This window comes from Papio anubis, chromosome 12 (genome assembly GCF_008728515.1).
Source record: "Papio anubis isolate 15944 chromosome 12, Panubis1.0, whole genome shotgun sequence".
Taxonomy (NCBI): Eukaryota; Metazoa; Chordata; class Mammalia; order Primates; family Cercopithecidae; genus Papio; species Papio anubis.
This window is the reverse complement of record NC_044987.1, coordinates 56,981,403-56,998,100: the sequence shown is the minus strand read 5'-3', so window position 1 is coordinate 56,998,100 and position 16,698 is coordinate 56,981,403. Positions and strand designations below refer to the sequence as shown.

Sequence of the window (16,698 nt, the reverse complement as noted above, 5' to 3'; positions counted from 1 at the left end):
GACAGTCCTCTGGGGACCAGATATAGACCCTGTGAAAGAAATCATGCTGGTGTTATTTTAAAGATATCCAAACTCAAGAGAGGGTCAAAAGGACTTCAAAAAAGAAATTTCAGGGCACTGCAGGAAGACAGGCATTGACTCCACCAAGAGAGTTACAGTCAAGGTTCTCAGTAGGGCTTCTGAAAACACACATAGAAAAAGTTCACGGGAAAAGAGGCAACTGTACATTTACCTAGAAATCAACCCCTGATTCCCTTCTCCCCTCTCCTTGTGAGACTGTGCTCTTTTCTCCATCTCCTCTTCCCCTGGACCCCACTCAGGCGGAAAAGAGGTAAAAGGACCACCATGCCCTCTCTGCTGCTATGGGCTTCAGGCTTGGATCAGGCCCAAATAGAGGAGGGGAAACATTTTAAGGTTAATAAAGTTGGAACTTAGGTTATTACAATGAACTGAAAATTTTAATCACTGAAATGAGAGTATTTCTGTGACTAAAAAGTACTGGGAAATTAATGGAATGAGTGCCTAAGATTTTACTGGAATGGGAAGAACAGGGTCACAGATTGAGTTTAATAGGAAGCAGTGAGAATAAGAGTTTGGGTTCAGCTCCGGTTCAGCTCCTTCCATAAATCAGTTGCAACGCTAGATATTTAATTATTTCAGTTAAAATGATGTAAGTAAATCTCTTCTCTCCAAGGAGAACAGTAACAGAGAGGGTAACCCATATGCAAAACTGAGTACACCAAGGAGCATGTTTAGGTCTGGCCTAAGGTTCAGTCCAGGTCAAAGGTTTCCAATGTGGACTCAGATGTCCTACCTTATGACACAAGTGCAGGTATAGTTCAATCCCTTCCCAAAGCAACAACAATCCAAGTAACTGCAAAAGTAAAGAAAAAGAGTTATTTTGAAATCACCAAGTTGCCACCCAAAGCACTGTTCCTATAGCTCCAAATTCTGTTCATAGTCCAGTAGTACACTCACTTCTTGCTATACCTGTACTTCATTTAGCCTCTGGGAGTTTTCCATGCTGTTTGCCTGAAAAAGCTCCCTCTCCCGATGCCACTGACTGCCAGTTCAAATCTTGCCTCCTGTTTATAACTTCCATCTGCAACCTCAGGAAGAATTCTGTGTTATCTCCTCGAAGATTTCATAACAATTACCACACTGATACTCTTCCTGAGCTCCTGCCCATTTCTTTTCCCTGTGAGGAATCTTATTCCTGGTATTACTCAGACTCACTTGTAAGAGAAGAAAGTTCAGGAGGCAGCCCTTCCAAGGACAACAGGGCTGTTGTTACTACTGTCAAACCACTGTTGTTAACACTGGTATAGATTCAATAAATCTCGGATTTTAATCTAAATCTAGCCAGTCACCAAGTCAGTGTAAAGATAAAAATTGAAAACTGGAGTCCTCAGATGCCTGGGATATTAATGATAATTTGATATGTAAGGCACTTACCTCTTTATCAAAATTATTTCATGTATATTTCATTTGTTCTTTACTTAGCCCTATATTATACCATTAAATATTGTTATCATTCTCATTTGAAAAAAAAATGAAACTGAGGTCAGAAGAGTTACATGCCTTGACCAAGGTTACATAGTAACCTAAAGATAGAACTAGAAATAGAATCCAGGTACCCCTTCTTTTTCACTATTGTTGTCATTGTATGTATTCAAAAAGAGGTAGGGTAGAGTAGAAAGTTTGTTAAAATATATTGCTTTATTGGACACTAGAATTCATTCCCCTCTTAGAACCTAACTATACCATTTCATGTTTATTGTGCATAAAAGTGGCACAATTCAGTGGTCAGAGTTTGGCCCAGAGCACATCCTTCATCTACATTTTCCTCCTGTTAAAAAAAAAAAGTTTCTAATTGGTCTGCCTATAGCCACCCTCCAAACCAAAACATCGAGAATAATTTTCCTAAAATAGAAAACTGATTTATATCAAATGTCTTAGCCTTTCTTTCCAGGCCTTCCAAAATCTCACAAACCTATCTTTTCAGCCATGTTTCCCCATTATTCTGTTTTTTTGTTTTTTTGTTGTTTTTTTTTTGAGACGGAGTCTTGCTGTGTCGCCCAGGCTGGAGTGCAGTGTGGCTCGATCTCGGCTGACTGCAACTCCGCCTCCCAGGTTCACGCCATTTTCCCACCTCAGCCTCCTGAGTAGCTGGGACTACAAGCGCCCACCACCACGCTCGGCTAATTTTTTAAAATATATTTTTAGTAGAGATGGGGTTTCACCAGGTTTAGTCAGGTTGGTCTCGATCTCCTGACATCGTGATCCACCCTCCTTGGCCTCCCAAAGTGCTGGGATTACAGGCAGGAGCCACCGCACCTGGCCCCCCATTATTCCTCATTATGCCCTACATACTAACAGAACTGACCTTTCCTTCTCAGCAAGATATCCTATATTTTTCTGTCTTGCTTAGTCATGAAGCTCCCTCAGCCCACAATGTTCTTCCTCATTACCATATCTATATGTCCAAATCTAACACTCCTTTAAGATCCCACTCCAGTGACAAGGAATAGTTGTAACTTATATCTCACACCTACCTCCATGAAATGCACTGCATGAAAACAGAAATTGCTTAGTTTTTATTGATCTCCGTATACTCAGCACTTCTCACAATGTTCTGCTCATATAATGATGAATAAGCTTTTTTGAAAGAAAAAGTTCATGCAAATAGCAACAAATTTGGGGGCTAGGTTCTTCTGTATCAGACAAGAATTCAATAGAGAAAGGAATGGTGAAATCAGAGAAAGTTATCTGCCCTATGTATAAATGGGCACTGCAAAACTCTATCTAAAGTTATCCTCCCATTTCCATAGACTTTTCTCTTACCTGGCATAAATTTCTCACACTAAGAGACACTAGTACGTTAGGCAACAGAAACAAGGCCACACTATTGCCAAAAGGCTTTTGCTAAAATGTACTTTGCATCTGGGCTAGGTGACTAGCATTTGTATATTAGAACAAGTTCAACAAACTAGTAAATTTTTATAAGGCCCAGAAAGACTGATTTTCAGAAGATGGGACATGAGATGAGTAAAGATACTGCTGATGTGAAGCTATGGGTATCTAAAATGACAATATTGAGGGAACCATAGGATAGGGTATAAAACAAGGAAATAGAAAAAGGATGTTCTGTTATACTTTCAAAGGGCCAAACTGGCAAGACACATCCTCTAACAGAATAGGCTTTCCTTCCACATTCTATTCCTTGTGCCTAAAATTCAACTAGCTAATGTAAACCCCAACTCTACTAAGACAAGAATGAACTTGGGTTCTGAGAGCTCCCAGTACCAACTGGATACTATACCACAGGCAGGAACACCTCATCAGGCTACTCAGGAAGGGAGTGGAAGAAATGAGAAGCATTACTCACCAACAGCAATGAAGAGTAGGCAGTCAGGATCCCAGCTAAACTCAGAATAAAAATAGAACAGTAAAACCAGTATCCTGTTCCTAGAAAAATGACCCTGAAAAAAAAAATGTGTTTCAGTTCTTAAAATACTGCAGAAATCAGTAGATTCTGTGTCAAGGATGGGGACAAAACCAGACTAGATAAGGCATAAGAAAATGTAGGGAGATAAAAAGAGAAGCAGTGTGTGAACAGCAGTTTTTGTGGATACTTATATGAGGAGTTTTAAAGTTGTGTTCTGTAGGCAATTGGGGATGCTCATGGGGTTTGTAAACACAGCAGGAATTTAAGTTATTTAGAATATATATTTAAAAATTATGTCCTCTTTTAAAAAATAATATAATACAGAAATTTGGGAATACCGGAAGAGAAACAATATATCCCATAAGCTTACTGCCTGAACAAAACTAATACTTTACACTTTGGCAGGCTCCTTGTCCACATGCATATACATTTTTGGACATCATTGCAATCACAGCCACCATATTAAAAAAAAAAACCAATTTTTCTGTTCCTAATGTAGCATATGAGAGAAAATTGCTAATGATTTGTTAGGAGAAACAATGTTATACTTGGTCTAGGTATTACACATCAAATAAATTTGAATCTTCGTGTCAAGAAAACAGAAATTTCCTCCTCTCTGTACAAAACCTGTAGAAATTATATTTTTTAAGATGTAAACTACAGGCTAGTGAACAAAAAACTACATTAATAAGAATTACAAAGGAAATCCTCTTGGACAAGGGCTGTGAGATAAACTAGGAAGAAACAAACAGGCAAACAGCCTTACTAACAAAAGGTATCCCAGATCAAGACACTGGGAAGAGTGCTCTGTAGAAGATGAGATCACAATCAGGAATCAGAAAACATGTAAGGGATGTCAACAAATGAACCCTATGAAGCCAACAAATAGAAAAACTTGGACCCAAGAAAACATAATTAATAGAACAATCAGAAAAGAGCCACAAAATAAATATATTTAAGATCTTCCATAATGTAAAGGAATGATTCACATCCATGAAACAAGAATAGGGTGTTTTAATCCAAGCACAATTTTTTGATGTTATCAAAACAATCAAACAGAGATCTTGAAAAAAAATTTTTGAAATGAAAAGAACATGAAATCGGGCCTTAATAGCACTCTAGATATAGTCAAAGAATTAATGAGTTTAACCAAATCGAGATACTGACTTTGCTCTCCAAGTAACAAAGAAAACAATGTTTGTCATTTCATGGTACTCCTCTTTCTTCTAATCATTTTACTGGTCACATTGATATTTTATTTTAATCTCTTTCAACCTAAAAGGTTTTCTTTTGGATGTCTGATCACATGTAAATGTTACTATTAGTTTGGTTTACTTCAAAGCCCTCTCACCAAACTCAGGTGAAGTTCCCACCCCTCAGCTATGGATTATAGGCAAAAGAAGAACCGTGATTTGGCTTTTCCTCTCTCTCCTTCTACTTCTTCCCATCCCAGTAAGTAACTGTACTTACTGTTGGTGGTGGTAGTGGTGTGAAAAAAGGGAGTGAAAAGAGTAAGAAGGAGTTTGCTTATGTGACTGCTTGAACATCAGTGGGAATTGAAAAAGGAAGTCTCTTTTCTTGGCCATCACTTCTTTAAGCTGGGAATATACAATGCTGATGACTATGCAGTAGGCCTACTCTACATGAATGTGTCCAAGTTAGGCTTCTTCTGACTTAGCATTTTTAAGCAGTTTTCTCTGTGCTCTGGACTATTGTGTTACATCCCGCTAGCAGCATAATCACACCTCCATTTTGGATGTAGGCCTACTCACTCAACCAAGACAGCTTATTGGGGCAGCCTAGTCAATGCAACCTACTCATGTAAAATCCATATTTTCTGTTATCTTTATAACAGAATGTTTAAAGAAACTTTCAAGGACCCTTTCCCTGCTTTCTCACAGCTGTAAGATGCAGTTTTCTTGCACTTTTCCCCAATACATATTGCAATGTTTTATATCAGCATCACCAACTGTCAGCTGACAGTAACTCTAGATGAGAAAAAAAGACACATTGATGGTGGAGGCCCTAGGAACCCTTGCATAGTGAGAAATGGAGAAACAACACACACAGAGGGGAAAAGAGAGAAGTTACAGTTACCCTACCAAAAAATTCTGCTCTTTCTAGCTAAGGGGAACTAGAAAAGCTAGACAAAATGTTCTGAAAAATCTAAATGAAAGCATCAGACATCTACCAGACACTGAAGAACTATGGAGCCAAGATCCAAACAAGGAAGGAAATCCAGAGATAGTGTAGCATTTGGGGTAATTTTTCTCTAGAATTGCCTGAGGTACAGGAAGCTCTTATAAACTTCACAGGGCTACAGGGGAGAAGGTAACCTTGTAAACACCATACACTTTGATTTGGAACCTTCCAGGGTTATATCCTAGGAGAAAGCACAAACTTTTCCAGTTTGTGATTTGTGGGGGAATGAATCCTAGCTTTGAAGCATCTAAATGTGTGAACAGACATTATTAGTCTGCTCTCCCTAGGTACTGGCTTGATGGCGTACACAGCTCAGGCCTCTTCTCTTCCTAACAGTCACCTTCTATGGGACACCTAGGGGTTATTTTTTATACAGGGAAAAAAAGATTCTAGATGAAAGATCAGAGGTGCATGATAAAATGAAGAGTAATAAAAAAGTAAATACATAGGTAAATGTAAAAGAATATTAACTATACAAAACAATAATGTCATCTGTGGTTGGAAAAGTATGTAGGATTAAAATATATGATGAGAATGGCTTATAACTCAGAAGGAGGTAAATGAAGTTAAGGTGTTTCAAGATCCTCGTATTATCCAGGAAAAGGTTAAAATACTAATATAAGACTTTGGTGAGTCAAGATTACATGTTGCAATTTCCAGGGCAGGTACAAAAAAGACAGCAAGAGTCAGTAGGAGAGAAAATATGGGTATTCCTTCCAAGTTAATAGAGGGAAAAATAAAGTAATAAAAAATACTTAATATAAAGTAAGGCAAGAAAAGAGGAAAAAAGAACACAGGGCTGGGTGCAGTAGTTCACACCTGCAATCCCAGCAATTTGGGAGGTCGAGGCGGGCAGATCACTTGAGTTCAGGAGTTTGAGACCAGCCTGGGCAACATGGCAAAACCCTGTCTCCATGAAAAAAAAAAAAAAATTAGCTAGGTGTGGTGGTTTGCACCTGTAGTCCTAGCTACTTGGGAGGCTGAAGTGGGAGGATCATTAAGCTTGGGAGGCAGAGGCTGCAATAAGCCAAGATCACACCACTGCACTCCAGCCTGGGCAACAGAGTGAGACCTTGCTTCAAAAACAAAACAAAACCCACAGAACTGATAGGACAACAGCATTAGGAAGAATATGGATGTAAGCTCAAATAAAATATATTAGTGATATATTAGTACAGAGCTATTTTTTATTTGGAACATAAAGACAAATACTGCCAAACTGGATTTGAGAAACCCAACCACATGCTATTTATAAGAGAAACTTCCAAAACATGAGCTATAGAAAGGTTAAAAAAATAAAGGATGGAAAAGATAAACCATGCAAAGCTAGTACAGCTATATTAGTTATTATACAAAATAGTCTTCAAGTTAAAAACATATGAAGAAAATGAAAGACTATGCTGCAACTTTGCACTAGGATTGAAGACTTCATCGGTACTCAGACTTGTGCCTGATTTACAACACTGCATCCTGGCAGACGAAATTCACAAATCGGGGATGCTTGCAAGGAAGATCATGGAAGCTAGCCAGTAAGCATCTCAGTCTTGGGAACAATGGTGAGGGTTCCAAGCCATGCTTGTGGTCAATGCAAAAGCCTGTTGTGAGGAATATTTCTATAAAATGCCTGGAAGAGCAATTCCAAAAAGTGGCTAGGGACCAATGCTTGACTGAGGCACTGTCTAATGAAAGTAATAATGACCAGAGTGACCAGTGTCATTTTGATGACCAGAGTTTCTTCTTACCACCACCACGCTATTTTTGCTATATTGTGGTAAGCCCCAGAACTTTGATACCACTCAAGGGATGGGGAGAGAGGCAGAAAGATTTGGATATTAGACTTTGCATAAACCTTGTCAACTATGGATCTCAGAGCTGGTATTTTAAAATTTATAAATATGAATAAATTATACCATAGCATTTATATTTTAAATTGAAATACAATTTCTGTGAAATAATTCAGAACTGGCCCATAAATAAAACTGCAGATGAACCAGTGAGAAGGCTAACTGAAAACCCCCAATGAATAAGTAAGCAAAGGAAAATAAATTTTAAAATAAATTAGTTAAATAAACTTGTTCTGAAACTAAATGATTCAAATTAAAACAAAAAAAATTTCATCAAGAAAAAATATGCAATGTTAGAGTATTTAATCCTGTCATATACCTCTGTTTTAAATAGAAATTGCTATAACCTTTTGAGAAAGTACTTTGGCAATAGATATAATGAATTTTTTTTTTTTTTTGAGTCAGGGTCTGGCTCTGTCACCCAGGCTGGAATGCAGTAGCACAGTCTTGGCTCACTGCAACCTCTGCCTCCCAGGCCCAAGGGATCCTCCCACCTCAGCCTTCTAAGTAGCTGGGACTACAGGCACACACCACTATGCCTGGCTAATTTGGGGGCATAATGAATTTTAACAACGTTTATTCTTCTTGACTCAATAATGCCATTTATGGGAATCTATTCTAGGAACATTAGTCAGAATACAAAGATTTCTCTGCATTACTAGTTTATAAAAACGAGAAAATTGGACACACATATAATGCCTAACAATTAAAAATGGCTAAGTGTATTATAGCATCTGTCATGAAATATTTTTAAACCGTTTTAAGTGATGTTCATTAGGAGTTTAAAAATTTTGTTAAAATGTTTGTTATTTTAAGTGAAAAGAAAAAGCAAAATGATGTATACAACATGAACATAATACAAAAATCAGCATAGAAAAATATATCAAGTGATTATCTCTCAAGAATGGGACTAGGCAGATACTATATTTCTAACTTTTTGCATTTTACACATAAAATAACAAACTATGTTTTACTTCTATAAGAAAAAAAAAACCAACTGTATTCCATTTTTAAAAGCCCCATATCCGAACAGATCCTTCTTCCCCATACACCAAATAACAAGATTTGCAGTAAGGTTAGCAGACATCAAGCCAGAAAAACTAGAAGGGCTGGGGACATTCCAGAGTAGGAGTTTAGCCATGAAAGAGTGCTGGGAAGGGATACATGTCACTGTGTGCAGAATCCTAGGAAGCCTCCTAAGAACAGTAGGGAGAGGAAGAGGGTATAGGAGCAGCAGAGAAGGCAGGGTTCAGGGATAGAGATCATGAAGACCTAGTGTCGGCATCAGTAGCTCAAAGAGACTAAAGAAAAGATACCAGGGAATCATTATCTGAGTAGAAGGACTGTGGATATCGGAAGCATGAAAGCTTCCCACTGAGCCAGATTTAGTCTGAGACTGAGCACAGTGGAAGAAAGTATAACAAGTTAGGGTGCTAAGCATCCTACCCCTGCCCCAGAGGCAGGCCTCTCACCCACAAGCTGTGGAAAGCCCAGTTTTGTCTTCCTTCCCTACTATATCACCAGATCTTTTCAGCCTGAGGTAGAATCCAGGTGGTTATCAGACCAAAATGCCCTTACACAAATGAAACTACAAAAAGTGAAACTCACCAGTCAAAGTTAAAGTATTCATTGGATGTTTCTATCCACAGGAACAGCAACATCACAGACAAGACAAATGAAATTACCAGGCACGGGCAAAATAATTGCTCTTTCTGGGAAGAGAAAAAAGAAATCGAACTTAGCTCCATTTATCCTTATTACCTCAGCAGTTTCTGTACACACTTGCCAAACTACCTTTCCTTGCATTCCCCACCTCAGGTATAAGTTGCACTGCCATGCATTACTCTCCTGAGGCTGGAGTGACCACTCTCTTTTTACCCCTACCAAATCCTGTATATGCCTATTTACAACCTTTCTTACACTGAACTGGAATTATGCATTTATGTTTTATCTGATGCTACACTGTTTCTTCTTTGAGGAAAAGGAACATCTCTGTATTACCAATACATAGTATAGTTTCTTGAACATAGCTGGCTTTTAACAATCATCTGTTGAATTCATCTGCCTCTCCAGCTACCAGATGTTTTGTTCAGTAATTAATTTATTGATTCATGCATCATTAATTAGTTCATTGAGTCATCAATCTACCCCATTGGAGAAGAAAGGGGGAATCAGAGTTAAAGAATAATTTTTTTTAAGTAGCTATTTTGTTCTAGTAAAATGCTAAGGATTTCACAAGCTACTTTCATTTGATTTATTTCTCATTAGAGCCATAGGAGTTAGGCATCAATCTCATTTTTGCAGAAGAAAGCTCAGAGAGGTAAAATAATTGATTCAAGATCACACAGCTAAGAAGTAGCAGGGGCAGGACTAGAACCCAGATCTGTATAAGCTCAAAGCCAAAATGGAGGTTATCATTATGGAGGAGGTACTGCTTTCTCTGAAGGCAAAGAAGTCTCCCTGTGTTAGTTTTGTCCCTTTCAATACGTCCTCCACACAATCAAATAATCATTCCAAACCACAGCTCAGACTACTTCATCAGCTTAAAGTCTTTGGGGATTCTTTATTCCCAATGGCAGAGGTCAAATTCTTAAAACCACACAACATTGGACCCATCTCCCTCTCTAGCTTCTTTTCCCCTCACTTCTTTCATATCCTCTCCTTCATCTAAAATAAACCTTATATCAATCTCCAAACTCACTATGCCCTTTGACTCCTCCTCCAATACCAATTCTTCCACCATCCCCAATTCTCTACCTATCCAATTCTTAATCACCCTTCACCTTCTAAAAGGTGCCCCTCCCCTTGGTATGTGCCTGTGCACATGCACATGCAGTTACAGCACTTCTCTCACTATATTGAGATTGTGTGTGTGTACTTATCTTTCCCCACAGTAGACTGAATTCCTTGAGAGCAGGAAGCATGCCTGAAGCACTTGTATTATCCCCAGTGACTCGCATAGAAGCCAAATATCTGGGCAGGAAAGATACAGTGGGGACAGAAGAACATTCCTGCCTACTCCAGGGAAACCTCCCATTTCCTACCCCTTTCCTTGTGTTCCCCACCTCAAGTATAAGAAATTAATTATCCAATATGTCTGATTCTGGGACCCCAGTTGGGCCATGTTCACAAATAAGCAAAGGTACATGATTTTGCTCTTCTGTTCTCATTTCAGTGTGCTGATAATTTAATCACTTATACCATGTAGCTCACCAAAGGGTTCCAACATATGGCTTACAAATAGAGGCCCTAAAAGAGGCTAGTCCATATGCCACCACTCAGTCTTACTAGAACTCTTCCTTAGGGAAAATCACCACTAGCCTGACCAATTATAAAGGAGCACCTTGTTTCTCACTTGCTGTTTTTTTCTCCCGAGAAGAGAAATTCACAGAGGAGAGCAAATTACAATTCAGGCATCCCCGTAATCCCTAACCAAAAAAATCTAAATATCACTTTTTCTTCAAGATTCACTGAATGAATAAATGCAAAAGTGAATTAATGAATAAACATAAAAGAGGTAGTAAGGAAAAGTAAAGAAAAAAAGTGAAAAATGAAGTGAAGGAAAGAAATGAAGAAAGCAAGTACATGTTTCAGTAAGTTTAATATTGGTGCAATACTTTTATGGAAGAAATGGAGCCCTAGCATCCCCAGTCCTGGAGACCGTAAAGAGCCCTTATGGGGCCAGCGGTCAGCCTATGTTCCCCACATCTGAGAAAACGTGGTCCAGCTCCTCATCAGTTTGTACCCAAGTGCAGCAACAAAATCCAACTTTAGTTTTTTCCCATTGTCTGAATTTCCAAAGGCAACTATAGCAGCCAGTAAGGAAGGTGACATAGCATTGGTGGTTGAAGATGCGTGGAATCCATGGATTAAGTTTTTTTCGTTTTCCTGTCTTATTCCTCTTGCGCTCAATCCTGTTGACCTTCTTAAACATGATTCACCCTTTGGCTGAAAGACAAATAAAATAATCAGGATCTAGTGTAACTCCCCTCAATGTATCTTATCCCATCATTCTACAGAAAATTTTACCAAAGAGAAATGGATTTTTAAAAAACTGTTTATAATCAAAGATAATACAGTGGATTTGGGGCAGAAAAATAGAGCTTCTTCCTACCTTTCTCACTAACTTGTTGAGTGTTTACTGTGATCACTGCATCACTCTAGGTTTAGTTTTCTCACCTCTAAAATTGGACAATATTCCCTGTCCTCACCACCTAATAGATGCTGAAAGAATCCAATGAGATAATATATACAAATGTGCTTCTCAAATTGCAATATGCTGTTGAAATAACTTGAGATGTTAAAGGCATGGGTGAGGTACATGAAAATACCATCCTTGACTAATAAGTGACTCAGATACACAGCTGGCTGCTTCTTCCCTTTCTCTCCTCTCCCATATGGAATCAGTTAGGGTTAGCTTCAATTATAAAAGATGGAATCTTCAAAACAACAATGGCTGAAATGTGACAAGTTTATTTTTCCTTTGCCAACCAAAAATATTTCAGAGATAGAACAAAATATGGAGTATGTGGCTTCACAACGGCATTAAGAACACAGGCACCCACCACAACCTGCACCTGTGTACATCATCAAGGAGCCTGGGGACAGGCCAACATCACCTGGCACCACTACCAGCACCAATGCCTACCCACATGTGCCACCTGGGGACCTATGGACTGACCTACCCATCCTACTGCTGTCACTGTTAGCACCAGTGCATGTCACCTGGGAGACCAAAGATTGGCCCCCTAACACTACTGCCATCACAGACACCACACATGCTGCCCAGGGCTCCAGGGTTCCACCCGCCTGCCCAGCACACTACTAACACTGCCAATACCCAAGCAAGCCACCTAGAGACCTAAAAACTGGCCTTCCTAGACCTGCTAACACCAGTGCCTGTGTACACTGGCCAGGGGTCCAAGGACAGGAACAATTGGCCTGCCATCACCACCACTGGGGCCTGAGGATTGGCCTGCCTGATATCCCCATTCCCAGCAAAGCCTCACTGCAGCCTGTGCTAACAACCACAGCCTAAACCACTGACAAAATCATAGACACCACTGACACTGATTGCAGTCAAAGAAATCCCAGGGAGACTATACTACTGCATGAACCCAAAATAAAAACTAAAGTGCCCCACCCAACCAACTCTATAGATACAAGAAAAAAAAAATCTTCCCCTGTGAAAGCCAACCCAAAAAATAAAAGCAACTGTTATAGCAGATGTGCAGATATCAACGTAAGGACACAAAAAACATGAAAAAGCAAGGAAACATGACAACTTCAAAGTAATATAATAATTCTCCAGCAAGAGATTCCAATGCAAAAGAAATGTGTGAAATGCCTACCAATAAATTAAAATAACAATATTAAATATACCCAGTGAGATACAAGAGAGCACAGATAAATAATACAAAGATATCAGAAAAACAGTTCAGAATCTGAATGAGATAATTCAATATGGAGATATTATTTCAGAACCTGAAGACAAGTCATTTGAAGTAACCCAGTAAGGTGAAAGAAACAGAAGGAGGGGAGGGGAGAAAGAAAGAGAAAGAAAGAGAGGAAGGAAGGCAGGAAGGCAGGAAGGCAGGAAGGCAGGAAGGAAGGAAGGAAGGCAGGCAGGAAGGAAGGAAGGAAGGAAGGAAGGCAGGCAGAGGGAGGGAGGGCAGGGTGGCTCACACCCAGCACCTTGGGAGGCCAAGGTGGATGGATCATTTGAGGTCAGGAGTTCGAGACCACCTTGGCCAACATGATGAAACCCCGTCTCTACTAAAAATACAAAAATTAGCCATGTGTGGTAGTGCATGTCTATAACCACAGCTACTTGGGAGGCTGAGGCAGGAGAACTGCTTGAACCTGGAAGGTGGAGGTTGCGTGAGCTGAGATTGCACCACTGCACTCCAGCCTGGGTAACAGAGCAAGATTCCATCTCAAAAAAGAAAGAAGGCAGGCAGGCAGGGAAGGAAAGAGGGAGCAAGGGAGGGGAGGGAAAGAGAGAGAGAAGGAGGGAGGGAAGGAAGGGAGGGAGGGAGGGGAAGGAAAGGAGGGAGGGAGGAGGGAGGGAATAAAGAAACCCTACATGACATTTTGGAAACCATTAAGTGACCAAGTACTCGAATTTTGGATATTCCAGAAGAAGAGGTGGGGAAAAGCATAGGAAACCTATTTAATAAAATTATCGCCGAAAACTTCCCAAGTTTTACAAGGGATTCAGACATCCAGAGAGTGGAAGCTCAAAGATCCCCAAATAGATTCAACCCAAAAAGGTCTTTTCCAAGGCACTTTATAGTCAAACTGCCAAAAGTCAAAGACAGAGGATTCCAAAAACAAGAGAAAAGCATCAAGTCACGTATAAGAGAAACCAGTCAGACTAACAGTGGATTTCTCAGTAGAAATCTTACACGATAGGAGAGGATGGCGTGAAAGAAAAACTTTTCTTTCAAAGTGCTAAAAGAAAACAAAGACCAAATGGACCTAACAGACATACACAGAACATTTACATCCAACAATTACAGAATACACACTCTTCCCATCGGCACATAAAACATTCTCCAGGATAGACTAGATGTTAGGCCACAAAACAAGTCTAAACAGATTTGTAAAAATCTAAATCACATTAAGTATCTTTTCTGACCAAAATGGAAAAAAAAATAGAAATCAGTAACAAGAGAAATGTTTGAAACTGTAAAAATACATGGAAATTATTTTAACAACATGGTCCTGATTGACCACTGGTCAATGAAGAAATTAAGAAAAAAATTTTTTGAAACAAATGAAATGAAAAAACACATACTAAAACCTATGTGATACAACAAGAGGAATGCTGAGAGGGAAGCTTATACCAATAAACATTTACATCAAAAGCAGAAAAGATTTCAAATAAATAACTAAACACCTCAAGGAACTAGAAAACGAAGAACAAACCAAACCCCTTCTATTTCTCAATAGAAGACATACAAATAGCCAACAGGTATATGAAAAAATGTTCAATATCACTAATAATCAGGGAAATGTAAATCAACAGCACAGTGAGATGTTATCTTACCCCTGTTAGAAGGGCTATTATCAAAAAGAAAAAAAATAAAGAAGGTGGCAAAGACAAAGGGCACTCTTACACACTGTTGGTGGGAACATAAATTAGTACAGGCCATAAAAAACAATATGGAGATTTCTCAAAAAATTAAAATATTGTGGTAACCGTATGATCCAGCAATTCCACCACCTGGTAGTTATCCAAAGAAAGGAAATCAGTATATCAAAGGGATACCTGCACCCCTATGTTTATTGCAGGACTATGCACAATTGCAAAGATACAGAACCACTCTAAGTGTCCATCAATGGACAAACGGATAAAGAAAATGAGCTTATATATACAATACAATACTCTTCAGCCATAAAAAGAAAATGAGATTCTGTCATTTGCAGCAGTATGTATGGTACTGGTGGTCATCATGTTCAGTGAAATAAGTCAGGCACAAAAAGACAAATACTGTATGTTCTCACTCTTGTGGGAACTTAAAAAGTTGATCTCATGGAGGTAGTGAATACAATGATCATTACCAGAGGCTGGGAAGGACGTGGAGTTGTGGGGGGATGAAGAAAGGTAGGTTAATAAGTACAAACATACAGTTAGAGAGAAGGAATAAGTTCTAGTGTTTGATAGCATAGTAGGGTGACTACAGGTAACAATATACAGTATATTTAAAAATAGCTAGAGGATTTGAAATGTCCCTAGTACAAAGAAATGACAAATGTTCAAAGCGATAGATATCCTAAATACCCTGATTTTACCATTACACATTCTATGCATGTATCAAAATATCACATGTATATAATAAATAAGTACAAACATTATGTATTAATAAAAATCAATTCTTAGAAACTCTGTTTCCTTTTGTTTCTTCCATCAGCATAGACATTTACATATTTGAGAGTTAATATATAATTATTCATACTTGCCAGGTGCAGTGGCTCACGCCTGTAATCCCAGCACTTTGGGGGGCCAAGGCGGGCAGATCAACTGAGGTCGGGAGTTTGAGACCAGCCTGACCAACATGGAGAAACCCGATCTCTACTAAAAACAAAATTAGCGGAGCATGGTGGCGCATGCCTGTAATCCCAGCTACTCGGGAGGCTGAGGCAGGAGAATTGCTTGAACCCAAAAGGTGGAGGTTGCATTGAGCCAAGATGGCACCATTGCACTCCAGACTGGGCAACAAGAGTGAAAGTCTCAAAAAAAAATTATTATTATTCATACTTGATGTGTTTTTGGTATCTGATTATACACATTTTCATTTTTATTAATAAATCTGCAAAATGACAAAAAAACCCTAAAGTAACATAAATCAAAATTCATTGACCGTCCAAGGAGAAACAGACAAATCCAAAATTATAGTCAGAGATTTCAATACCCCTTTCTCAATAACAGTAAGCAGGATAGAGTAGACTTGAAAAACACTAGAATTGGAAAACAGAATTGAAAATACTAGAATTAAATTAGCAATCAATAAGATAGTTGGAAAACTCCTAAATATTTTAAAATTAAATAGCAATTTCTAAGTAACTCTGAGTTAAAAAAAAATCAAAAGGGAAATTAAAACCTTTTGAACTGAATAGAAATGAAAACACAACATAGAAACATTTCTAAGGTATAGTTAAAGCAATACTTAGATTTACATTTATAATGCTAAATGCCCATACTAGAAAAGAACAAGGCCGGGAGCGGTGGCTCATGCCCGTAATCCCAGCACTTTGGGAGGCCGAGGTGGGTGGATTACAAGGCCAGGAGATCGAGACTGTCCTGGCTAACACGGTGAAACCCCGTCTCTACTAAAAATACAAAAATTAGCCGGGCGTGGCGGCGTGCGCCTGTAGTCCCAGTTGCTGGGGAGGCGGAGGAAGAAGAATGGCGGGAACCCAAGAGGCGGAGCTTGCAGTGAACCGAGATCACGCCACTGCACTACAGCCTGGGCAACAGAGGGAGACTACGAATCAAAAAAAAAAAAAAAAAGAAAAAGAAAGAAAGAAAGAAAGAAAAAACAAGATCTCAAAATCAATAACCTCAGTTTCCATCTTCAGACAATCAGTAAAAGTGGAGCAAATTAAATACAAAGTTAACAGAAGATTAGGAGTAATAACAATTGATAAATAGAAAAAATTGGCAAAAAAAATCAATGAAATCAAAAGCTGGTTCTTTGA

The 16,698-nt window shown here is 38.9% G+C and overlaps 1 protein-coding gene across 2 annotated transcripts in view; it reads right to left on the bottom strand.

The window, feature by feature from the left end:
• The window catches only part of GDPD4 (glycerophosphodiester phosphodiesterase domain containing 4), an 83,691-nt gene that overhangs the window by 57,927 nt on the left and 9,066 nt on the right, over positions 1 to 16,698 (bottom strand). The window contains exons 2-5 of one of the 2 annotated variants that reach the window (XM_031653090.1): positions 11,240 to 11,442; positions 9,103 to 9,206; positions 3,389 to 3,482; positions 815 to 874 (exon numbers count right to left, since the gene is read on the bottom strand). In XM_031653090.1, coding sequence (XP_031508950.1) covers positions 815 to 874; positions 3,389 to 3,482; positions 9,103 to 9,206; positions 11,240 to 11,428 — 447 coding nt within the window. In that variant the 5' untranslated portion in view covers positions 11,429 to 11,442. Of the gene's footprint in view, positions 1 to 814; positions 875 to 2,555; positions 2,659 to 3,388; positions 3,483 to 9,102; positions 9,207 to 11,239; positions 11,443 to 16,698 lie in introns of those variants that run through there. The other variant, XM_031653091.1, reaches the window with a different exon arrangement.